The sequence below is a fragment of the Rhincodon typus genome, chromosome 16 (assembly GCF_021869965.1).
Source record: "Rhincodon typus isolate 14 chromosome 16, sRhiTyp1.1, whole genome shotgun sequence".
NCBI lineage: Eukaryota > Metazoa > Chordata > Chondrichthyes > Orectolobiformes > Rhincodontidae > Rhincodon > Rhincodon typus.
In genome coordinates, this window is record NC_063347.1 from 55,954,256 (window position 1) to 55,981,014 (window position 26,759).

Below are 26,759 nucleotides of genomic sequence, written 5' to 3' on the forward strand. Positions count from 1 at the left end.
CCCTCAGCCTTTCCTCATAAGACCTTCCCTCCATACCAGGCAACATCCTGGTAAATCTCCTCTGCACCCTTTCCAATGCTTCCACATCCTTCCTATAATGCGGTGACCAGAACTGTACGCAATACTCCAAGTGCGGCCGCAGCAGAGTTTTGTACAGCTGCAACATGACCTCATGGCTCCGAAACTCAATCCCTCTACCAATAAAACCTAACACACCGTACGCCTTCTTAACAACGCTATCAACGTGGGTGGCAACTTTCAGTGATCTATGCACATGGACACCGAGATCTCTCTGCTCATCCACACTACCAAGAATCTTACCATTAGCCCAGTACTCTGTATTCCTGTTACTCCTTCCAAAGTGAATCACCTCACACTTCTCCGCATTAAACTCCATTTGCCACCTCTCAGCCCAGCTCTGCAGCTTCTCTATGTCCCTCTGTAACCTGCAACGTCCTTCCGCACTATCCACAACTCCACCGACTTTGGTGTCATCCGCAAATTTCCTAACCCATCCTTCTATGCCCTCATCCAGGTCATTTATAAAAATGACAAACAGCAGTGGTCCCAAAACAGATCCTTGAGGTACACCACTAGTAACTGAACTCCAGGATGAACATTTCCCATCAACCACCACCCTCTGTCTTCTTACAGCTAGCCAATTTCTGATCCAAACCACTAAATCACCCTCAATCCCATGCCTCCGTATTTTCTGCAATAGCCTACCATGGGGAACCTTATCAAACGCAAATAGGTCAAATGAATGAGAATGACGAGCTCCTTGATCTCCCGCTGATCTCCCTGCTTTTTTAAAAATGTTTTCTCACTGTTAGTTCTTGGGATATGTACTATTTATTGTGCATCTCTTATCCTTGAGCTGCTGCAGTTTGTGGATGTATTTATTTCCAGAGTACTGTTAGATGGAAGTTTCCAGTGTTTTGTCTCCATGCCAGTGAAGTACAGTGACAAACATACAAAGTCAGGATGATTGTGACAGAAACTTGCCGACAGTGGTTTTCCCTTGTGCCTGCAAGCTTTGTCCTTTTAGATGGTACAGGTTGCAGTTTTGGCAGGTGATGTTGAAGGAGCCTTGCCAAGTGACTATAGTGCATCTTGTAGATGGTATTCACTGCAACCACAGTGTACTATGATTGAGGAATGTGAGCATTTAGTCTACAGGTTATACAAATCAAGTCAACTGCTTTGACCTGGGTGCTATCAGGTTTTTTGAGTTTTGTTGTTGCAGCCCACCAAATAGAGAATATCCCAGCACACTCCTGTGCTTTGTGGGTGAGACTTTGGGGGGTGTGATATGCGACTTGCTATGGAAGAGTCAAAATACTTCACTCTCTTCTGATTGTAGGAAATTGATTCAATTTGGTCTGATGAAACATTTAATTCGGCGACTACACAAGTATCCGGTCAAGATCAACCGAGACGAGAGGAGCCGGCCACCTCGTCTGTACACTGGTTCGCACAGCTATGATGAGATCTGCTGCAAAACAGGTAAACCATCTCAACAGCGCATTTACTAGATCAATGCAGCCGAGGGGATAGAGCGGTGAAAGGGAATTAGATGTTTTCACGACTGAGAGGTGTCTTCACACTCCAGATTTTGCAATAAGAGCCCTGTGTGATTTTAACTTGAGTAGTTTTTGGATATGGGTCTATAGCTTAAAACAGCTTCTACTAAACACCACAATTGGGATTCTTGATTAGAGGCTGCAGGTTGCGTGGGTCTAGAAAAGGAATGATTGATGTGAAGCATTTCACCAGAGAAATGTAGGGGAAGCTTTACTCTTTATCTAATCCATGCTTTCAAGTAGCAGGAGATCTCCCATAGCTGCTGCTCCTCTTCAAAACAGTGTCATTGGATCTGTCCCAAGAGAGTGGACAGAGCAATGGTTTAGCAGCTCATCTATGAGTTGGCACCTCCAGCGCTGTATTATCAGTCTAAAGGTTGTGATCCCACAACCAAAGTGAGAATGCTCCAACTAAACTGTAGCTAACACATCCTTACTCTGTATCCGATTGTATTTCAGCTGAGACTAGCTACTTGGAAGTGGGAATTATAACAAACTTTTCTTCTCTCTGTTTCTTTCAGGAATTAGCTACAAAGAATTGGACGAGAGGCTGGAGAATGACTCAAATATCATTGTGTGCTGGAAGTGAGAGTACAACAAGTGTCAGGACAACTGCCGCATGTCGCGCTGGCTTAAAGTTGACCAGGAGTTTCCAAGCTGAAGACCTGTTTTGCGAGGAGTGTGAGAAAGTTCCAACTTGGGTAGTGTAAGCTCTGCTGACTTTCAGTACTGATAAATTGTTCTGACTCTCCTGGATTAATTTAAAAATAGGTGAAGAATGTGTGACAGCATGTCTCCTGAAATAGATTGTGATCTGTAACTTAAGAGATTTTGTATTTAAATTATATTGATACGATCCTTACCCAAATCTTCCTCCTGTGTGTATGTGCCTTATCACGAGTATCAAGGAGAGAGCATGACCCCAGTTGATTGATTCAAATCCTCCCTTCTCCTCCATTTGTTTAAAATGCATTCTTTGGTGAAACATTCCTTAGCTAGCCTGTTATGTATGGTATATAATACCAAATTCTACGTAACCTGTGCTAACCACGTTCAGACCCCAGTCTGTACTGCTTTAGCCAATCTCAGCTGGGACGGTGGTGGTGGTGCTTTTGAGTGGTCTTGGAGCCCCAGGGCTTGTTGGAATCCTGACTCCTGAAGTGTGTGGTCCATCCATGGACACTTCTGTTAAGATGTGTGCGTGTGCTGATGATCTCAAATCATTGTGATGACTTTGCAGTTGAACTTCTTGCCAACATTGAAAAATAATCCTCTTGAATGTGTTACTGCTGAGCTCTCAGTACATTTGAACCAGTGCTCTGTACAGATCAGTGCCTTCATGAGAATAGCAACGTATAGAATCTGTACAGATTGTTACGACTAGTTTTGGATAAATAGAATTATTTAATACATTAAAATCTTTTGTTCTGAAGGATACATAAAATTATGGTGTTTTAACATCTCCATTGCAAACTGATTTCAAACTTAATTAATGAGATCAAATTACATGTAACTTTTAGAAGTAATTCTGTTAAACTCAATTGTAATTTAAGAAATGGTAATCATATATCGCTTCGTGAAGTGACACGTTTACAGCACAAAAATACTGCACATTAATCTGTGACATTTCAAAATGCAACTGGATCTCTGCCTGTAAAAGCTTTAAAAGCTTTCCAAAAAGGCATTACTTTAGCCAAACATCACTTACTCCTCAGATCATGCCCCACCTCTCTTCAACTCCTCCCCCCACTCCCAAAAGGACCAGGTCCTTTTACATTTGTGATTTGCCTTTGGAAGAGTTTCGTCTTAAAAGTTGCAGTTTCAATGCACGTTGTCACTGATTAGCTGAAGAGGTAATTGAGAAATTGCGACTGAAGAACCCACACAGGCTATTTCTTCAAATTGTGGTCACATCACCCTGGCGGTGCGTGAAGTGGAATTCTGAAGAAGTAAATTTTTGTTGGAATAGTCTGGGCAAGCCTGTGATAGAGAAAAGTGAAATGTAACCACTTGGGGCACATGTACAAGGAAGGAAGCAAACTGGGCAGACATCTTAAATCATATACATGGCTTGTGGAGGCTTCCTTGTGGTATGCTGCAGATGTTTTAGTGGAATTCACCATTTTAGAATTATTCTTTGCATCCTACCTGATTGCGAGCTGTATTTCAAACACCATATCCCTTTGGTTATAAATGCTGGCTGCTATAACCTTGGTAACATTAAGGCAAGATTGTGGAAAACCGATAAAGTCACTGGATTAGAAATACATACATAAGCCCAGGTTAATGGTCTGGGAACACAGGTTCACAGTACATCACAATAGCTGATGGAATTTTCAATTCAGTTAACAAATCTTCAATTGAAAGCTAGTGTCGGTGGAACTCATTGATTTTGTAAAAGCCCTTCTGCCATCCCTGTCCAATCTGGACTACATGTGACTTAAGTCACAGAAATGACTCTTAACTGTTCTTAGAAATGGCCTATTAAGCCACTCAGTTCAAAGGCAATTGGGTATGGACAATAACGCCTACATCCCATCAAAGAATAAAAAGGAAAAAAAATTGCTTGGTCTATCCCCACCTCTTCCATATTTCACTGAAGCCATTGTCCATATGTTTATCAAATATTTCAATGCTTAGCTGGCCAGCCTCCTATACACTTCAACCCGTCTGCTTCATCAAACAGAGCTGTCCATATCCTGTCTAATCTGGTCATTACCTCTATCTTTGCTAACTTAAATATTGACTGTCTGGCTCCCAGTGACTTTAGTAATTCATCATTACAGGAGGAGTGTAATTAGCTGAGTTGTTCTTTCAGAGAGCTAATGCTCATATTGATATGATGGGCCAAATGGCTTGCTCCTGTACCATGTAGCTATTTTATGATTTTTTTCATGCATCATTGGCAGGTAGTCTTTCAGACACGTGGGGCACACTCTGTGGAGTTCCCTCCTTAAACCCCTCTGCCTGTCTTCCTTTAACAACCTGACAAGCCCACCTCCTGAACTCCTGATGTCTCCTTTTTCTGGGAGTTTTTCCCTTGTGCTTTTGTGAAGTGTCTCAAGATACTTTTCTATGTCAAAGATGCCATTGACATAAATGCACATTGATAAATTCATAGGTTTGCTTTTATTTACAACTTTTATTTACCCAATTGCCTTTGAACTGAGTGGCTTGATAGGCCATTTCTAAGAACAGTTGAGTCATTTCTGTGACTTAAGTCAGATGTAGTTCAGATTCAAGTTTGAAGAAAACAACCATGGATTTGTCCATTTCTCATCAAAAGTTATGGGGCTGATATGGTGTTGGAGAAAGACATGCTCACTGGACCCAGTACTGCCTTTTTTGACCCAGGTCGTCTTCATCGTCAGGTCGTCTTCATCGTCAGGACGCAATATGTCCAAGTGGCCATCTGCAAACGTCATATCAATGTTTTCTCATGCAAAAACTGCACTCTATTTCTGAGGTATATTTGCAAAAATACTGGGCTCTGAGTGGTGTCTGTATCCACCTTGATCATTCTTTGCTTGAGAGACTATTTGGTGACTACTTAGCCAAGGGGTGTATTACAGTAGTACCAGAACTTGAAGTCCCTGAACTTTCCTGCAAAGAGTTTCGAGTTAATGATTGGAGGCGAGGCCCCTCCCTGATTCTTGTTAATTAAGATCTACTTCATCCAGGCTACTGGAGGGTGCTGGAGAATGAACTTTGAAGGTCCACATGTCTGTTTTGTTTTTCTTCCTGTTCTGGACTGCATTCAACACTGGCCAGTTGTTTCCTTGTGCCTATGCTGTTCCTAGTGAGTGCTCATCAGGTCCATTCTAACATGGTCTCAAGACCACAGAATGCAGCAGAGGCTCTTAGGTAATCTGGCTGTCAGAAACCAAGAGAAATTAACTCAGATCTTTGTAAATGTGCATTACACCAGCTCGCAAATTCTTTCACCCCAAACCCCAAAATGTAAAATGAAAACTTACTGTAGATTCCTATACTTAATTTTTTTCCAGAAGATTTGGTAACTCTTTCCATTCTCTTTTCTAAAAACCAAACTTGGTGTTTGAAAATCATTGCTTCCTGATTAGCCTGGACTTTTCTCCTATCTCTTTTCAGTCTTGGTGTTTGCTGCTCCTCTGTACCTTGTCCCTTTTTTCAAATCCCTGATAATGGAAAGTAATTTATTTGAGAGGGTAAGATGGCTTGTATATATTTGATGACATTAAGTATGAAAGAAAGCACCTTCTCCCCCCTCCCCCCAATCCCAGTTCTTAAGTTATTTACTCCTAAGCATTTTAAGAGAAATGTTGAAGTTATCAATGGCAATGACTCCTGGCCTGTGCTGGTCCCACCGCATCAATGATATTCATTCTGCTGGTTGTGGTTGCCCACCAGGCAGCTGTGCCCCTGGACATGTTCTCATTTGGTCCCAAGTGTTAGTGACATCCAGCTTTTCGGGTCTCAGCACATCTGGACAATGCATACTGCACTGGTGTCATCTGTCACTGACACTTCAGTCTGTCTGTGCTAGTCTCAATGCTGCAGGTCAGTGATGTAGATTCCATCTGGCAAGCAGCTCCCTCTCAGCTGGCTCCTCGCGTCAGTGGCAATCACTTTGCTGGTTTAGTATGCCAATAATGGGGAGTTTTCTGGCCCTGCCTCAACTCTGAGCTATTTTGTCTGGAAATCTGAAATGCTAATGTTTTAAATATATATATTTTACATATATGTGGCTTTTTCCAAGTATTGATCCAAGTATCTATATTATGTTGATACATATGTGTACATGTACTATTGTTTAAAATCCTTTATGTAATATTTCCATTCCTGAAAAAATTAAAATGGTACAACAAAGTTGGCTATTGAACAGATTAATTGAGAATCTGTAGCAAGGTGTTCTTGTTGACAGGAAATGGAACCTCATTATTTATTTACTACTAGTGTTTCATTGCAGTTTGATAACCTGCTGTGGTTATGCGTTCCCAAAGACATGGATCCCTCTGCACTCTGGTTTTCAGTAGAATCTGTATGAAGGCTGAGACTCCAAATGAAAGAGCTGCAGATGCTGAGTTTCAAGGAGTTGGAGACTTTAGTAACTGTCACAGGATAACAATGGTTAATATGATGCTGTACGAGTGTTACCAATCCAGAATCACCAGTGAAAGTGATGCGAACAGGGCAATGATTGGAATTTAGCATAACTGAGGGAAATGTGAGAGAAGCATTGGTACAAAACAATGGGATCTACAAAGATTAGAAATACAGTTTCTTAATAAGTAGAGAAATTGGGAGTGCATGGTGAACATTAGTTGCCTAACAGTGAGTATGTGAACATATCTACAGGAAGTTGGATTCCAAACGGTAACTCCACACCATAGCCATAATTGGAGACTGTCCAACCTTTCCCTCGTGAGCTTCACAATGACATCAGTGTATTGACGTATGATCAATGGTATCATTCTGACCTATTGTATATTTATTTTCACAGAAGAATATTGAGATAAATCATGATTCACACCTTCAGAATAAATGAAATTGATGTCATATTTTCTTTTTGATTTTTAATTTTGCATTCTGAGAATAAAGGACAAAGATTCTACACTGTCAAGGGAGGCCTACACTGTCAGGTGTGGATTTAAAAGATCCCATTGCATTGTCTGAATGAAACCAGGGGAGTTTTTTTTTGTTGGTGTTCTGGCCACTTTATTTTCTCAGCCAACATTACTAAAACACATAATCTGGGATCTTGCTGTGCACAGTTTGGGTTTCCCTGATTTATTGACAGTACTTTATTATTATGAAGTGCTTCAGAATGCCTTGTGGTCTTGAAGGGTACAATAGCAATTCAAATCCTTAAGGAGTTCAGCATTTATCACATACACCTGCCTGTTCCACGATGGGTAATCTTTATTTTCAGGCTCTTGCTGAGACTGAAAGGGTTAACGGAGTTTCCTTAGGAAGGGAACATCAGGCACCCCCCATCCCCAAATCATAAACGTCTGGTCTCATCACTTACCATAAACTAAAAGCCGTTAATACATTCAGATTGTGTTTGTGTGAGCTGAATGACAGTCAGACGCAGGAGAAAACAATGCATCAGCTGGCAGTTTTCGATTCCCTGTCAGCCCCTGAATACAAAGTATTGATGGCCATGGAAGAGATCTACATACATCAAACAGCAGGAGAGCAGCTTCTCATTAGCTTCCTGCTTGATTTACTGGCGTTGTATAAATTAATTCCTTAAAAGCTGCTGCGTGCACAGGTTACGGCAGTATCAACATAATTCTGTTTTATTGGGTACAGTAACAATAAATCTGTTTGTAATGTGCCCTTCTCGTACACACACTGGCTCAGCATCAGGCTGAGTGACGATATACTAGTGAAGCATTCTCTGGTTGGAAAAGTAGCTCCTTTTAAAATTTTATTAGTCTTACCTGGATTTTGAATAAAGGCACCTAAGGCCATGGAGGATCCCTCTGTGGATCACGGGCCATGAAGGACCCTGAAGGGTCACATGGTTGACAATGGACCATGAGGAACCCTTGTGCTGGTCACAAGCAGGCTCACGGGCCTTGAAGGAGCCCTTTGTGAACAACAGGCCATGTGTCAACATGCCTTTTGTAGATGGTGCACACTGCTGCCACTATATGTTGGTGTTGGTGGATGTGGCGTCAGTCAAGCAGCTGCTTCGGCCTGGATGATGTGAAGCTTTATGCATGTTGTTTCGGCTGCACCCGTCCAGGCAAGTAGGGAATATTCCATCAGACACCTGACTTGTGCCTTGTAGATAGTGCACAAGCTTCAGAGAAACAGATGAGATAGAATTCACTGTTTGTGACTTGCTGCTGTACCACTATCAATGCTACAAGAATAGTTCTGTGTTAAGTGGGATGATTTAGAACCAGTGCCAAAGGTAGGAGGGTGCCCCAATGTAAGGTTGGGACTTATGCACTGACATGCTGTTCCTGCAATCACCAGAAAACATTCAGCTCTACATCAGTTCTACCTTTCTTGGTCTCTGCACTGGTTCTGATTTCCTTCTGTCTGACAGGCTGTATTGACTGAGCAGAAATTTCCTATACTTAAATAAAAAGCTAGAAGCTAGCCGCTAACATAAAATGTAGTGTCCTATTTCATTCAGCTGAGCTGTAGCTTGAAGCTTTCAGTTATCAAGACCCCTTCTTTCCACAATCACAGCAGTGGACATGTCCACTTCTGCTTCAAGCTTATTTACCTTGATTTAAAACTTCTCATCCCCATTTCCAATTCCTTCTAATGGCTACCAACCCACTTTAATAATCTTAGCCTACCCTACAGTCTGGTTCCTTGCACACTCCTATCATTAGCAGCTGTGCCTTTGACCACCTGGTCCTAAGCTGTGGAATTCCCTCCCCACATAAATGTTGTTTGATATAATTGTCCTGTGAAACATTCTTGGACATTTTACCATTGTAAAATGATGTCTAGGATCTAAATTGATAATGTCTCCTGGCCAAAATTAAACCCTCAGCACAAGGATGATTTTCCAGTCATTGCCACATTTCTCTTGTGGTACATTATTGTGCACCTTGGCTGCCATGATTCCTACATTAGAACAATGACCACATTTCTGAAGTACTTCATCAGTTGTAAGAAAGGACATCCAAGCGGAGTTCGTGAAAAGTTCTTTCATCTGTAGCGGCCATCGTGTAGCAATAAGACTTAGCACCTCTCCCTAAACCTATAGTGCTGGGGGCAGTCACTGCACTATTATTGATGCTTTTGGATGAGGCAAGCTGAAGAATACCAAGAACAGAACACGTGGTGTTTCTAGCCCAGGTCCACAAGGACTAGCATGTTTTACTAACAGAGGCACAAAGGAGCCTCTCTTTTCCTGCAGCCATTAATTATAAGTTATTGCTAGAACCATGAAATATAAATCTACTTGTGACAATGACAGCCTCATGATTAAATACAAGTGAGTTACTGAGTTTGGCCTCAAAGCTGGACTACCAACTCCTGTCTCTGCATTCTATACTTAAAAAGGAAATCACAGAACAACCAAAGCATAGCTTCCCCACGTTGATCCAAAGGGACTGGTATCAGGAAAGACAGAGACACACACACACGATGACAAGCTTGGAAAAGGTCACAATTACACAGAACAGGCTGGGTTGCATCCCGTCCCCAGCTTTCACTCAGCACCTGTGCGGGCTGACCTGATCTTCACTGCAGTGTACAACTGACCTCAACCTAGGGAAAAAAAAAAAGAGGTAGGGAGTTTCTGCGCTGCTCTGAATCCTGATAGGTTAATGTACCAGGTTGAAAGGCCAAAAGGAGGATGGCATGGGGTTTAATTTTCCTGGTTTTAAGATGTATCTCTGGAGATTCTGCTCAACTCCCACTGAAAATGCAAGAGAAAACCAGGAGTTAAACCCCCAAAATTTCAGAACGCACCCTGCCCCATTTCAGGAACTAAATTTGTCTCATTGCAGTCAGGGGACTAACTGACAGGAAGTATGGGATCACAGCTGGAACCATAACTGGAGGATTTGATTTGCACACTCTAATCTTCATTCTTTCTCTGCTAAATTTATCTTTAAAGCTCTGTGTGCACCGTCTATGAGGTTAAATTAACCAGTGCCAAATAAAGGCAGTTTACAGCCTCACCCCTTACCATCAGCTTTCAGATGATAAGAAAAAAAACAATAGAAAGGTTCTGAAGGGGGGTACTGGACCCAAAACATTAACTCTGCTGTTTCTCTCAGATGCTGCCAAACCTGCTGAGTTTTTACAGCAATTTGAGTTTATGTTTCCAGCTTTCAGATGATGTTGGATTCTCCATTTAATTTGCTTGATTGACAGCTATTAAAGTTTTACTTCATTTCCTGACAGTCTGAATCATGCATCAGATGTTTATTTGGGCAGAAACTGGTTTCCACATTCCACACTATCTGAAAACATGAAATCATTACAAGGCTGGTCCAGCTGACTGAAGCATAGTTGCTGCACATGTCCTTTCCAATACAAGCACCATCACTCATTTTGAAACTAAATTACACTGTTCCCCCTTTCAGCATGTTTTAAAATGGTGCCAAGATGGCACGTTACCCAAGATTCTTCATACATTGGTCATTTTCTTCCCCAGTGCTCGGACTGGGTGTATCACTGACTAGGACAGTATTTATTGCCCATCTCTCAAATGTTCTCCATTGGTGGTGATGACTGCCTTCTTGAATCACTGAAGTTGCACTTGGTTTAGGGCATAACCCCACAGTGCCACGAGGAGTTCCAGAATTTTGGCTCAGTGACAATGAAAACATTTGCCTAGTGCCAAGGCAGGATTGCTTGCGACTTGGAAAGGGACTTGCAGCTTGCGGTGTGTTTGCACAGAACTGTTGCCCTTGTCCTGTGATGTGTTCGATATGATTGGTTTGGCAAACTGATACAATGTATCTTGCAGATGGTACATATTGCTATCACAGGCATTCTACTATAAGAGGAATCATAGCTATGAATCCATTCACATGTCCTTATCAGCAAATATCACTGGATCAGTAAATCAAAAAGCAGGAACAACGGGCCAACTTTCTCAACATACCAAACGTATTTAATACTGCTGGGCAGTTCTCTGACCACCAGCCCAAAATTTTGTGATGCATTGCTCAACAACATCCCATAAACAAGGTGGAACCTCCATTTGAAAAGGAACCTTAAAAAAAAATTAGACCAAGAAAAGGTCACACAAGAGAACTGCTGTAATGTGCCAAAAAACTTTTATTAATATTTTATAAAAGGAATTTGTGTCGCATAAAAAACTTTTATTTAACGAAACATAACAGGAAATATAAAAGAAACAACTGCAAAGGAAAATGGAGAGTGAATCTGAACACCACCAACACAAGAGGATGAGGGCAGACATGGGACAAGGGAATAAAGAAGTGGGACTGTAATATTAGACATGGCTGTCAGCCCAGAACCCTGTGCATTCACACAGTGTCTACCTGTACCTTTACACAAAGCTTTCCTCAGTGGAGGGGCCCAACGAGTTGGCACCTCTCCCAACCTCATCATGTGCAAGTAACTAAATACCATCTTGGTGATGTAAATGACATGTTTGAGATGTGAATGTCATCAAATAGACTATTAGGTCCTTGCCTTTATATACAGGAGCTGTAGCCCTTACCCAAATGGACAACCCCACCCAAAAAAGGACATATTTCCTCTTGGAATCAGGGAACAAATTATAAAGGCAAAGATTAACTTATTCTTGGGTTGAGCAAATATTTTCTGCCAAAGTGAGGGATATCTGTCCCCAAACGTTCTAAGGACAGGACAGCATGGGATTAGATGCAGAGAAAAGCTCTCTCTGCATTATCCCCATCAAACACTCCTAGGGCAGGTCCAGCACAGAACTGAATATAGGGTAAAGCTCCTCTATGCTACCACATTATGCACCTCTACACCAACAAAAGAATCAAGTCCCTTACTGCATGTGTGGCATTTTATTCATCTCCCACACCTGCAATTTTAAAGCCTACAAGAGTGACTGTCAATTTGTACCATGCAGTTTACTTGTCTCCAAAAGGGAACCATCTAAAGGTCCCCAGACTAATTTCATTTATGGTCCTTCACAAAATCCAGGTCTGGGATGCAGCTCTAAACCCAAAAATCAAAGGAAAAAAAAAAACTTTTTCCCCAGCTTAGTGAACCAAGCACTTAAGTGGCCCCATATTAAAAAAAATGTGTAAGGTGGGGATGGAATGTCCAGCGCAGGTGCACGTGTCAGTCGGACAGAGATATGCTGCATTCCAGTTATGGCTGTAGCTCATGAAGGTGGGGGGGGGGGGGGAAAAAAAAGTCTGTTCCTTTCTTCAGTCCTGTCCTGCTATATTCCACCAAGTTTGGGAAAATGGGAGCCACAACAGAACTTCTGGAAAAAGGGATCCTCTTTTTAAATAAATGAGAAAATGCTTCCAGTTCCAACGAGCAAGACAACTCTTCATTTGAAAGGGAAAATAATCAGCCTCTGTGACGGCAGAAGTCAAATCAGTCTTTGAAAATTTCAATAGATTTTGAATTTTTTTTAAAAAAAAGACAAATACATGTTTAAATTTTGCATAGTTTGCCAACGGTGTCCGATTTCGGCCTGTGCCTTAAAACCAGATAGCAACTGTTTGGGGGCTGGCAAAGGATAACAATCAAAATCTAAATGGTAAGTGACTTGAGACTGGACTGTGCTGTGAGAGCCTGGCGTGGTTATTTGATGCTTGTACATCCTTTTCAGAGGGGAAACAAAGAAAACAAACACTGAACAGCTTTTCTTTCGTTGTAATTATTTGATATTGAAATATTCCCTGAAGTTATCAGGTATAACTAAAATTCTTTAAACATTTGATTAATCTGGAGAAGTACAGCACAAAGGAAGTAGTTAGATTACGGAATGTGCCAAGCCCCCTAATGCCCAGTGACTACCACATGGCTTCCCCGATTCCCAGAATTCACAGCAAGCTGGCACCACTAAAAACAAATCCTTGTCGGTTTCCAAATCGCCTTTACATTTTAAAAAAAAAATCAACGTTCATTTTTCACGTTTTGCCTTTTTCTCAAAGGCAGTGACTCATGCTGGGATAGAGTTCCACAGAACCTGTTCCTGTGCCTAACATTCATACCAGAAGCCTGGACCACAAGCATCAGTGGGCTAATTGACCAGGTGGGGTTGAGGGAGTGTGGACCAGACATAACTTTGATGGCCTCCCCTCCCCCATCATGATTGATCAGCCTGCCAATACTCGCTGGTCTCTCTCTCTTTCCAGCAGGGGTCACTGACACCAATTAGGAGTGGGAACAAAGGCTGAATTTCCCCCTATCCTCCCACCCTTCAGCCCAGAGACACGGAGGCCAACTGGCACCCTACTTGAGATTGCATGTGAAGTCTTCGTGGACCACATGGTTCAGTTAGACACTGAACTACGCACTCGCCCTCTGGGCTACACAGTCTCAAACTCAATTAACCGACAGGAAATTCAATTTGTCAATTCCTGCCAGCTCTTAGAATGTTGATTTCTTTTTTTTTGAATACTGAGGGAATCAGGTAAAGGCTATTCAGCCACTTAGAGGGGGTCATTCTGCAGGTACGGACTTGTATGAAAACAGACCTCCTAAACAACAAAATTCACAAATCTGAATGAAACTCCCAATGACTCCTTCCCGTCACTCGTTACCTCACTAGTTCTACACAGGGTCTGGGCAGCTGCACCATCCTTTCAATACGGAGAGAACTTCTGTCGCTCAGACTTCTTAACCCCATTGGATGAGGAGATTTTGGCCGTATAAGCTGATAGGCTCCCAGAAGGCCCCGAGGTGGCCGCAGACAGTGCCAGGAAAGGTACGCTTTTCATGCCAAGGAGGCTGGAGATGGGAATGGCATAAGGGGCATTCAGCAGAGAGGATGGGAGGGTGGAGCTCATCGATGCCAGTGGGGAAGAGGCAGGGTTGGTAGGTTGAGAGAAGGTCATGTTGAGGTCAACTGGGGTCGTGATGGAAGCATTCTGGGAGGTGGTTTTAGCCATCTCTAAACTGTAAAGAAAGAGAGGTGGAGAGAGGTCAGGGTTATATTAGGTGAGAGGAATTGAAAAAGATTTGAGTTAAGGAAGGGTGGTGAAGGATGACAGTAAAACAAATGTAAGGATACATTATGCCTCAGGTTCAATACTTGTGTATTGAATTAAACACACACACGCATACACACAGCACTAAATACATGCAAGGGAACCTTCGCAGCTTGACAACCTTTGACCAGCTAAAACTCATGTTACCAAGGGCACACAGAATAGAGCCAGACTCTACAGGTTCACAATACCATGTGTACAACCAATGGATAGTTGCTGACATTTGATCAAAGCTCCACTGAGAAGGCCGTTTTCTGGAGACACGGCTCCACAGAAGAAATCCCAATGCTTTCTCCAGAGCACAGAATGTGCAGGCATGTTTAGAGAGCTGTTCAAAAGTTGAACAGGTCATCTCCTAGACCACCCGCACACTGGTGAAACCTACCAGTTTGGAAGCTAAGTCAAAACTAGAAATCCTCCTCTCTCCCTACCAATCTAACCCTCCTCTTTGCTTACTGACCTACTTTAAACTCAATTCTTTTCTATGACATTGTAATTTTGGAAGCTCTCATCTCCTCCAACTTTATAAATATCCAGGCTTTTTAAAAATGAAATTTCTTAATTAGTCTTAGAACCAACTGTATGTATTCTAGCTGGCATCTTGTGGTGTGGGCCTTTACCTGGGCTTGTTGATGATGCACACTGACTGACCAGCATCATACTGAGCACCAGTTAGTTAGAGGAGTGTGCAGACAGCCAGCACATTAGACAACCAGCAGTACACAGCGCACAATGCCAAAGGCTGAAAGGAAGGAGGTTTGCACTAAGTCACTCTTAACACTGAGCTTGAGGCCTTGAACTGTCTCAGGTGTCCCTTGCCCCAATTCCCCCCAACTCCCATGTTGATCCAACATGGTCTAGGGAGAGGAGATGCAAACAGGACAGGATAACAAATGAGTGGGAGCAACAGTAACTGGTGTAACCTAGAAATGGTAACAAAATGCTTTACTGATGAAATGTGGTGATATAATGGTTTGGTGAACTCTTTACAAACTGACAGCAAAGAGACTGCAATGTTCAGTATCTGTGAACTCACAAAAGTCTTCACCAAGACTCGGTGGGTAGCCTCACTGACCAGCATAGTGTCTGATCTCAGCTGAATTAGTTGATCTTAGGCACATGGCAGTGGGCAGCTCCTCCAGGACTAACTCAGGGTAGATGCAGAAATTCAGCCAGGGTTCCCAGTCCTATTTACCTTTCTGTCTCTCAAACCTCACCACCTGCTGGATCCAGTCAGTGGAAACACTCAGTAAAATCAGACAGGGCTGAGCCTCAATACACCCATGGTCAACTAGCCCTTTGGCACTTGCTGCCTAGCTTGCACAGGAGATTAGGCCATGGAGATGGGTTACCAGAGGTTGAGCAGTACCCGTGGAACTGTACCCCAAGCAAGATAAAAGGAGGGGAGCAAAAGCGAAGAAACCAACCATGGTGCTGCCGTGATTTATTCTGAACATCAGTGCAAGGAATGACAGGACACCAATATCGGATACAACAATCAGGGCTGGGAAGAGTGAGAGATGACACCGAGTAGAAGCTGGTGCTTCCGACAGAGAGAAGAAAGGAACATTGCGGGGTGATCCAACTTCACCTTTCTCCTGTCTCCTGGTGACTGAGGGGAGAATGGCATTGACTGTGCTCTGGGAACTGGACACTGGTGGGTTATGGCATCTGTTTACCTCAGGACACATGACAGATCATGGAACAGATGTCAAAATTAATTACCTACCACAAACATGTCAAGCTGTGAGTTTAGATAAGTAAGTCCACTTAGTTCTACACTATTCCCATCACTATTCAAATAGCTCACCATAAACCACTAAAACTGTGCTAACAGTAGAAGGCCAGTCCCTCTCCCTACTACAGTGCGCAGTTCTGTTCTGGAGTAGAGCTCCACGTTTGCTTACCATGCGTTTATGAGGTACTGGGCCAAGTTGACGTTCAGGGGTCCCCCTGTGATTGTAACAAGTCGTTCGGTTGAACCGTCAACCTGATTGTCAATCTTGATTTGAGCACCTGACATCTGCCGGATTTCATTAATTTTACTGCCCTGCCTTCCGATGATGCAGCCTATTAACTGTTGAGGAGAAACAGACATGGATTAGTCAAGAAAATGCAACAGCCTATCCTGACAGTTATTCAACTCTTTCTGTACAGTTTCCATTTAAAAAATAAGCAGTTTTTGTGCTCCACTAGATACCAGGGAAAGCAATACCCATCTCAGACAACCTATGTCAGTGGTGACATTCAGTTACTCAACAGGTAATCATGAGGTGCAGCACGCTGAAGAATAAAGCTCCTGCAACACAGCCACCAAATACTCCCAGCACAGTGTTTTATATAGCAAAGCAACGGCCACTCTTTTAAGCCGAAAGCAAAGCTCTCCCTCACTGCCCCACAAAATGCTTCAGACTGAATCTTAACAGCGTCCTGTAATATAACCTGACATTTTCCCCATTCCTGATGGGAGTCTGATTAAGGTGGAATTGTGCTGCAGGCCCAGATCAAACAGGATTATTTTGGACTGGAAATTGGAGCCAAGAAAGTTAGGGAATTGAAACAAAACCTGGTCTCTGTGGTATTTTGCCTCGGTCTCTTACCTCAAGACTTATGACTGTGTGTTTCTGTGCTACCTGAAACGCTGTCAAGCAAGGCTCAGATTTACCAAGATAAATTTTGTTTTTGGTCTTAATCATGTTAGAGTAGATGTGCCTCAATCTCTACAGCTTATCTTGCTGAACAGCAAAGAACAGCATTGACACCTGGATCGGAAATAATCCCAGACAACTGAAGCCCAGATGCAGTAAGAGCAGCTCTATCAAGGGAATCTGGAGAGAGCAAGACCAGCATCAACCATTGGTATTTCCTCACTAAAACTGCCAAACAAGACAAGAACACAAGTTACTGCAGGTAGGGAAGTTCATGTTCAAGAGGAATGGGACGGTCCGAGCAACGCAACTGTTCCACTATTCTAATTGAGCACTCACCCACAAGAAGGAGTATTCTTTTAACATCCACCCTGTCAAGAACATTCAGGATCTTAAAAACTTTAATCAAACTACTCCTCACTCTAATACCAGTGAAAACAAACCCAAACTATCCAATATTCCCTCATAAAGACACCCACCCATTCATTGCAGTCTTAATCTAGTAAACACCTCTGAACCACCAACTCATATATATCTCTCTAGTAGAAAAAAAAGAGCACGGTGGCAAGCTGTCAAACTGGCTCTGCCTTCTAGTACAATAATTGTTAGTTACCCAAAATCTCCAGATCTCTCAATTCCCTTTGTGTCCTAGAATCTGTGGGTTTTTATAAAGTGTCTCCCGAATTACTGAGCATCCACAGCTAAAGTTTAAAGAATTCCAAAAATGACTGATTCTTTATCCTGAGACCACAATCCTTAGTTTCATATGCTGTAGCCAGGGATCATCTACCCTGTCAAACCTACTGGAAAAAGTTTAACAATATTGATCAGTAGAAGATTGAGAAGCAGAGTTTTCTGGCCCATTCTAATCAAGCCCCTGAGGGCAGCCACCTCAGTCTGGGAATCAATCCGGTGAGCTTTCATCACACCTGTCAAGGTAAGTAGACTCTTCTGTAGGTACAACCACACTGTGTATTCTAGATGTGGTCCCACTGAACGCTTTGAAATAATTAGAATCAGATTTGCTTCTCCATTCCAAAGGAGTTGAAGTATTGAAGTTTACGTACCATTTGTCTTCCCAATTGGTCTTTGCACTTGCACTTGCACTTTAACTGGTACAGCTACAAAGACCCCAAATCTTGACATAAAACACTTGCTGATCTAACTTTTTTTTTTATAAAAAGAAAATTCTCCTGATTTTTACAACAAGCAAATAATTTGCTACTTCACCTCATTAAACTACATTTTGCACATTTACTACACCTATTTATACCCTTTTTTCTGCCTCTTGCATCTCCCAATTTGCTTCACTACCTAGCTTTCTATCAGAAAACAAATTGCATCGAAGTTGACAGATACCATAAAAAGAGCCAAGACCCAAGTACTGTTGCCCAAAGCTCTCCATTGCACTCACCATGCCACCCTGAAAATACCTTTTATTTCCACCCCGTCTATTCCACGAGCCCTAACCTTGTGTAACCTCTTATTTAGCCTTTTGAAAATCAAATGATAACATTAACTTTATTGCTCCTGGTATTTAGAGCCTCAAAAAGATACTCCAATACAAACTTACACGTAAAGCCCTTTTACCATAATAAAAAGACTGTAGGCGCTTTACAACAGCATTGTCAGACAAAACGTGATACCATATCACAAAAGGAGATATTCAAATCAAAGCTCAGGCTGACTTAAGGCTTGGAGGACCATCTCAAAGAAAAGAGGAAGGAGGGGAAGGGAGGTAAAGTGGGCAAGGAGGAAATCCGAGAGTTTAACGTCTTGACGACCGAAGGTATTGCGACCAATGATGGAGCAGTTAAAATCAAATGTGATCAAAGGCCCATGAATGAAGGAGTACATTGCACAGAGACTTAAGAGATTTTAAAGATACAGCGGGACAAGGCATGGAAATTTAAAATCAAACTTTTTTTGCAAAATGGGTGTACCTGAACTGGGAGCCAGTGTAGATCAGCAAGCACATGGGTGATGGGTGAATGGGAACTGGCATATGTTAAGACTAGGATGATTTTGGTTGACCTCAGGTTACAGAAGTACAGAGCGCAGGAGGCTGGCTACAAAGTATAACTGATTTGACAAACATTGTTTCTCCTGTATAAAACCATACTGACTTCCGCCTAACCACATTACAATTTGTAAAATGGCACACCAGCATGTCCCTGGTAATAAAAACCTAGCATTTTTCTAACTGTTTTTGTCAGACTAACCAGTCAATAGTCCTGCTTTAACAATGGAGTTAGATTTGCTACCTTCCAATTTATAGACCCCATTCTAGAAGCTAGAGCATTCTGGCAGGGCAAAACCAATGCATCCACTATCACTATAAAGGTTTCTCTTAGCCAAGAGCTGACAGCTCCAAAGAATGCCAGCTTTTAGTCCCATTAATTTCTCCAGAACACTTTCTTCTTCACAACATTCTTTTTAAGTCCTTCATTCTCAATAGACTCCACTTACAGACTCAAATCCCAACCCAGGCACTTTATCTAAAAGCTGACACTCGGGAGCATTGAGGGAGGCATTTTTTAATCCCCAGTTGGAACATTAAATGGCCCGCTATGGCAACAGAGACTATACTTCAAATATAGTTTTTTCACTATAAAAGCACTTTCAGTTGTCTCAAGATTCTGAAAGAAGCTCTATAAAATACAAGTCTTTCTTTAAAGATGGTGCGAATACCCCTGATACAGTGTCCAAGCCATGGATTCCTAGCTGTACTGTACACCCCATGGACGTGACTTGCACACCAGCACTCAAGACCTCCAACACAGCTAGTGTCTCTCCAGTATTGTCCTGTCATCTGTTTTGTGAAACAGATACCTCTTCATTCTTGTTTTGAATTTCAAAAGGCTCATGGCGTATGTTGTCTGGTTGGCATTCTTTTCTGCCTTTGTCACTTGATACTGTCGGGTTTTGAAGGGAGCATTGTGTTGCCCTGCTGACTATTTATAAGCACTGTCCTTGCAGGGGCTGAGACTCCACCTCACATTCATCACATGCCTGGAATTGCAGCTCAATTCCAACTGAAATGAACCAGAGAACTGTCCTTCAGCAGGAGCAACAGACCAGAGGGCGACAGCATCAGTCTCATAAAGATAAGCAATTACCCCACATCATAAACAGAGTTCAAACAGGGCGCTGTGTTAGTGCCTATTCTAAATATAGTGAGGTTCTATCACTGTGGACAGACAGTCTGTGTACTATATGAAGCATAGTCATCCTGGTTGCAGTCGAATGCTGTCTGTTCATATATTACGAAATACTCACTATATGTAAAACAGTGCAACGTATCGACTACACTTCCACAGAAATACAAGCATCTTATAAGCAGTTATGGTTGCCCCGTTTAAAGAGGTACCTACGCAATTGCATATGTCAATTATGCGTGAAGCATAATCACTATTTGTAGAAAGAAGTACAGTCACCCTGTAGGCACTCGCTAGTATAAATCTGCACTACACCATGGTGCAGAGGTTCCTTTCACCACTGGACTGTTTAAGGAACCAGTTACTGCTTTTGAAGGTATTGCCTGAAACTGAAAAATGTGAATGAAGGTCAAAAAGATCAGAGGTCACCACTTCAGGAACAGCTGTCACTCTAACTTAACTGCCCTGGAGGGGTTTAGTAACCTCAATGAGCAGTCAGTGGGTAGGGCAGGAAGCTGTACAGCAAATACCTGTGCTCTGTCAGCGAAGACAGCTGAGTGCTGCCTGATTAATGCTAACCGATCACAGGTTTAATGCAATCGCTGGCTCAAGGACGACGATTTGTCAATCAAGGCTTCACACAGTTACTGATCTATCACTAACAGATGGCGAGATATCACAGCTGCCTCAGCTCACATATTAGACAGGTGCTGGCTCTGTGGCAGGAAGGGGGAGAAACCTGTAGCAAGTGCTCTTTTCTTTCCACTGTATTTACTCAGAAGAGTAGAGATCAATCTCTGATTCTTCTGAATAATGCCCAAATTCGTGAAGGATGAGATTCATCAGTTGTGATGAATCCATTGGCGAACACCCTGTACTGTTCTCCCACGTTTGATGTTTGCTTTCTGTGCAGCGTCATTAATTCCAGTCCATAGTTAACATTATCTTCTGACCACACACCACTCTGCCTATTCATCATTCACTCCATCGTTTCTTAGGTACTGTATAACTGGGCAGGTTAGTAACATATTAGCCACTGGTTAGTAAATCACATTACATATCAGTTGGGAATCTGGAATATAACTCGGGAACTTGCTAACACATAACAGGTTCAGTTCATTCAACATTGAATATTCATAAGTAATTGACTATTTCAGAAGGATGGGAAGAAATGAAAACAACATTGTCCAGCTCTCAATGAAGAATGAAACATCAAGATATTGAATCAATTTGTGCGCAGTCAGGAAGCAAATAAATTCATTGGTGGTGATATTTATAGGCCCCTTTACTACACTGCTGGACAGCACATACATCAAGAAATAATATGGTCTTATGAGAAAAGTATTTCAATATCATAAATAAATTTTAATATTCACAGATTAGAGGAAGCAAATTGGTAAAGACAGCTTGGAGAATAAATTTAGAGTTATTCCACACAATTACTTAGAATGATGCACTCTGGGGAACCACCGAAACAGGCTATTCTAGACCTGATAATGTACTATAAAAGTACTAATGAGCTCTTTATAAAGGAGTCTCTAGGTAAGAGTGATCATAATATGGTAGAATTTCACATTCAGTTCGAGGCTGTTAAATGTAGGTCTGAAACAAGTGCCTTAAATAAAAGCAATTACATGGGTATGAAGATGGAGTTGACTGAAGTAGACCGGGAAAATAAATTGAAAAAAAGACAGCAGAGAAGCAGTCAGACATTTAAAAAGAATTTCTTAAACCTCAAAGACATATACCACTGTGAAAGAAAAAGTATGAAAAGGCGCACCATCCATGGTTAATTGAGGTAATCGAGGATGGTGTCAAATTGAAAGATGCAGCATGCTGCAAAAATTGGTGGCATTCTTTGGCAAACTTTTAGAAATTAGCACAGAATTACATAAAGTGAGAAACTGAAGTACAAGAGAAGACTAATGAAATATAAAAAATACAGGAAAAGCATTTACAAGAATATTAAAGTAGAAATGTTGGTCCATTGAGCAGGTGAAATTTGGGAATTAATTAAAGGGAATAGCAGAAACTTTGAACAAATATTTTGCATCTGTCAGCATGGAAAAAGATACAAAGCAACAAAAATTGTAGAAAACCAAGAGGCAAAAAGCAGGAAGGAACTTAATCAATCATGATCACTAGAGGTTTAAAAAAAACAAGCAAAAATAATGGGACTAAGTCATCTCCTGAGTCTTGTGATCTACATCTTAAAGATGTGAAGGAAGTGGTTGCAAATATTGTAGAAGGATCAGTTGTAATCTTCCAAAATTTCCCAAGTTCTGCAATAGCCCTAGTGAATTGGAACCAAATATTAACACATCAATTCAAGAAAGAAGGAAGACAGCAAGGAGTAGCAAGATATTCAGAAAATTACAAAACAAATCAGTCAATATGGCTATGTGAAAAGGAAATCATATTCAGCAGTTAATACAGTTATGCGAGTAATAAGTAGGGTGGATACAATGTATTGGGATTTCCAAAAGGTATTTGCTAAGTGTCAAATAAAAAGTTACTGTTCAAGAGCTCATGTTATTGGGGATGAATTTTTTCTGAGCATGTCAGCCTTTGGAATTCAGTACTCCAGCAAGAGGTAGAAGCCAGGTCATCAAATATGTTCAAGATAGAGTTAAGTAAATTTTTGATTAATAAGGAAACAAGTGGAAGGGCAAGAGAGTGGAGTTAAGATCACAATCAATCAAAACAGTCATGATTTTACCGAATGCAGAACCAAGGACCAATTCCAACTCCCGGAAATCTCAGGCTCGTCAGCCATGCAAGGGCCCCCAAAACTCATGACCAGTGACAGGAAATTTCCTAGGTAGACAATCATACTCAGCAAACAATTGCCGAATACAATGAATGCTGAGTTTGAGGGGCCAAATTGTCTACTCCATCTCCTTTTCCTTAGATCTTATGACTACTACTTACATCATTTGGAACCAGTAGTTCTTGAGATGTAGGCTGACCACTGTTGTCCAATCCTGCAGGAGGAAGGAAGTGACAAGTTAGCACTATGAACATAGGAAAATGCAGCCATACACAGAATGAGAACATGCAAAATTGTGACAGAAAGCGAAAGCTAAATAGGAACGGGGAGCGAGCAGGAAGAAACACAAACAATGATCCAGACACACCACTCAAAGAAGGACGGGATGTAGCTTCAATCATTCTCAAGATGGAACATATCTATTTAATAGCCAGAGGAAACGTTCAGGTTCAGCTAAGTTTCCCTAGCTCTTAAAGTAAATCTACAGCAATCTTAACATCCCATCAACATTTCCACTGAGCTGCAGATATGCAACCTAGAAGATACTTCACCAGCCTCATTCTGTCAGAAATAACATGGGCAAAAAAATTATAAGGCACTGTGCACCACAAACTGGTCACACAAACAAGTAAGTTTACAAGGGGACAATGCAACTCACATTTGCCACAAAGGACTCTTCCTTTAAAAGGTGTTTGGATTCCAGAAGCCCTCCAATTCCATACAGCTCCTAACAACTATTTCTCATTCATCCATTAATCCCCATTCTACCAGATAACCAGTCAGCATAACTAAAAAGGCTTTAACAATATTTTGAATAATTTTTCACTACCACATCTCTAGTCTGCATCTTAAATGCCAAGTAACACACAGTAGCGACAATAATTTACGATACTTCTCTAACATTCTGCATTGTCAGGACAGCTATTATCCCACTCTCTGTAATACTTACACTAATGACAGTTACTGCCCCACTCTCTCCAGTGCTCTGTACCAACTATACTGTTACAATCCCACTCTAATACTCAGTACTGACAGGACTGTTACTGCCCACACGCCAATCATTTTTAATACATACCTGTAAATGAAGAGGATGACTGGTTGACTGTGTTGAAGGAAGCATGTTGTGCAGCCAGCTGGTGAAGCTTGGAGAGCTGCAACGTCAACCAAATACCAACAATTAAAAGTAGCATCATGGTGGTAGCATGCACAGCTTCCAATTATCTTAATATCAAACTTTTCAAATGGATGCATTACCGACTCAACACCATTGCCTCCTTACACAGTGAACGGGTGTGATGGATCCACAGAGCTATGGCCACCCAGCATAGGGGACAGGAAGGAGACACGTATACCTGCCCAAGTGGTGGTGGCAGGGATGGAGACCAGGTGGATGATGTGGCTCCATTTTAGCCTGATGTGCCTGGAACTTTGGTGGGCTCTTGGAAAAGTGGCATCAGGAAACTCTCTGCATCAGTTCCCACTGAGGGTAGTCTGGTTAGTCAGCTGAACCACTGTTAGTCAATGATCTCCAGTAGAAGATGGTCTTGCCACTGGATGGAATAACCAGTTATTAAAATTAATTAAGTTATCTTAATCCAAACACTTTAATTATCCTTGCTCAATGCCCTCTCTCTTCTAACCAATAAAGAGGCCCCATGCCTAGCCACTTAAGTATTATCTTCCCTGTTGTCAATTCCTGCATTAGCAATCAGGGTTCCCCTTACCTTCTGGCAATTAAAAGCAGTATTGTGACAGTGGGCTGAGTCTATCAGACTTATTTCACAAGAGACCTTTAACAGCCATGCAGTGGGGACTCCGAGCCCAGGCTGGATACAAACACAGCCCTCTGGTTGAAATGTCAGCAAAGCATGATATTTGATATTTTTGAAGTCTAGTTGGTGCAAGACTCCAGGAGCTTGTCTATGATGCAGAGAAAGCCATTTACTAAAGTCCAAATGAAAACAACCCAAATGTAAAAGCTTTGAGTGTCCAACTCTCTGCGCTGTCCTTCCTCCTCTGCTGTCTTTTCAATAGAAATCTTTGTCACAAGCATTTGTCTTTTTATTCAAAGTGATATTTTGGGAATGGAGTTCAGCTGTACAGCAAAGAAAGTGGGGATTTAATTTGACAGGGTCTGCGAATGAAAGCGTGGGCCTATGGAATTCACTCCTCAAAGGATGGCATTGTGTGGATTTTTTTCTCTCGATGTCTGCCTTCCCTTGGTTTGCTGGCTCATTCTGGATGCCAGCGGTTAAAGGAAACTACTGGTAATGAATGAGGCTATTCAACTGTGGAAGGAAGACACAAACCTTGACATCACCCAAGATGACCATTCTTCACCTCGGGATAATTACAAAAAAGCAAGCGCTCGTGTGTACAGACCATGAAGTATGGCTGATCGTCCTGTGAAGAGATTAGTTAAGAAGACAAGTGCTTGGAATTCCATAAATGGTCATTTCCTTGATTAGATGTGCAGTAGACCCACAAGCAGGTATGGTGCCAGGCTCTTGGCTAAACAGCTGGCAGGCTGGATTTCCAAATGGCACCAAGCTGGTAGTTTCAATCACCAGCTCAATTCATCAAGAACAAGTTCTGCCTGTCCCTACTGGGTTCCTTTGGGCACAAGGTTACATCTAATGGGATGAAAGCAGGTCAGTCAACAAAAGGTACACTACAGCTCGCTCAATCACTGAGTGGATAAACACACCATCCAGGAAAGGATTAGGGCTGTACATTCACCCACAAGGGCAGTTTGAAGCTCCATGTTTAAGTTGAGAGCCCATGAGGCCCCATGGAGGGAGAGGGAGAGACAACTAATTGAGCAGATCCCCATTTCCAACCGGTTCTTAATACAAAGTCTTCGGTTTAATAAGCTACAATTATTTGTATTTCACTTACATCTGGATGAGGGACTGCAAACTGCCCCTGAACGGTGTAGGCCTGAAAAAGAATTTTACAGAATAAAGAACCGTTTGAATATGTCTCATTAACAGCTATGATAGATTCAGCATCAAGCCAGAATTAAGGAGCTTGCATCCCTCATCACCCCAAAAGCACAAGTTTACCAGAAAAACCAAGGCACAGCCGATTTTTAATCCTTTAAACAAAAAATGTAGAACTCGGGGCAGTGTGGCATAAAGGCCTACAAAATCTTACACAGCACAAGAACTTTAGTTGGCAGCATTTGTACTTTTCAATCTAAAAATTCAAGTGCCACTCTAGAGACTTGGTTAAAAAAATCTAAACACTCCAGTGCTGTCATGAGTGCTGTACTATTGAAGGTGTTTGCTTTACAGTCCGAACTGAAAGACAAGTCCATTTGCCCTCTCAGGTGGATATGAAAGGTGGCATGGCACAAGTTCAACTGCAGTGCCCTAGTCAATATTTTTCTCTCAACCAACTTCACTGAAGCAAATTATATGCTCATTAACACCGCTGTTTATTCGATGTTGTCGTGTGCAAATAAGCAATCAAGCACCCTATATTAACTACATTTCTAAGGTACTTCCTGTAGAAGTGCTTATGGATGCCCTGAGATTCTGAATACAAGTTTTTCAACATCACTATCAAAAGTTACAGTGCAGCAGAATAGCTATTATCAACGCAGTTGCTGATTATGATTTGGACTCGGACAAAGAGACATTTGTTTTCCTCCAGTTCACTAACATTCCATGATAGCAGGCCCAAGAGATTGGGAAAGTGTGAAAAGATTGGGTCCCTTTTTTCCCCAGAAGGAAAGGTTAAGGGTAGACCTAATAGATGCCTGTGCAATTAGCAGAGCAGATAGAGGGAGAGGGAATCAAAATCTGTCATCAAGTCATCGGAAGAACGTCCTTTACCTTCAGAGTGGTGAGAAGTCCACAGCACAAGGAGTAGCTGAGATGTATGGTATCAACAGAACCAAGGGTAGGCCAGGAAAACAAAATGAAAAAGGACTCTACTGATGGCAATAGTAA

The 26,759-nt window shown here is 41.9% G+C and overlaps 2 protein-coding genes across 8 annotated transcripts in view; one reads left to right on the forward strand and one right to left on the reverse strand.

Moving 5' to 3' along the window:
• The window catches only part of nprl2 (NPR2 like, GATOR1 complex subunit), a 36,400-nt gene extending 29,969 nt beyond the window's left edge, over positions 1–6,431 (forward strand). For all 5 annotated transcript variants that reach the window (XM_020529107.2, XM_048606580.1, XM_048606581.1 and 2 more), the window contains 2 exons: positions 1,364–1,506; positions 2,105–6,431. In XM_020529107.2, coding sequence (XP_020384696.1) covers positions 1,364–1,506; positions 2,105–2,172 — 211 coding nt within the window. In that variant the 3' untranslated portion in view covers positions 2,173–6,431. The remainder of the gene's footprint in view (positions 1–1,363; positions 1,507–2,104) is intronic.
• A 4,884-nt stretch (positions 6,432–11,315) lies between these two features.
• The window catches only part of pcbp4 (poly(rC) binding protein 4), a 38,203-nt gene continuing 22,759 nt past the window's right edge, over positions 11,316–26,759 (reverse strand). For all 3 annotated transcript variants that reach the window (XM_048606586.1, XM_048606585.1, XM_048606587.1), the window contains exons 9-13: positions 25,702–25,743; positions 23,879–23,954; positions 22,965–23,017; positions 16,135–16,304; positions 11,316–14,135 (exon numbers count right to left, since the gene is read on the reverse strand). In XM_048606586.1, coding sequence (XP_048462543.1) covers positions 13,823–14,135; positions 16,135–16,304; positions 22,965–23,017; positions 23,879–23,954; positions 25,702–25,743 — 654 coding nt within the window. In that variant the 3' untranslated portion in view covers positions 11,316–13,822. The remainder of the gene's footprint in view (positions 14,136–16,134; positions 16,305–22,964; positions 23,018–23,878; positions 23,955–25,701; positions 25,744–26,759) is intronic.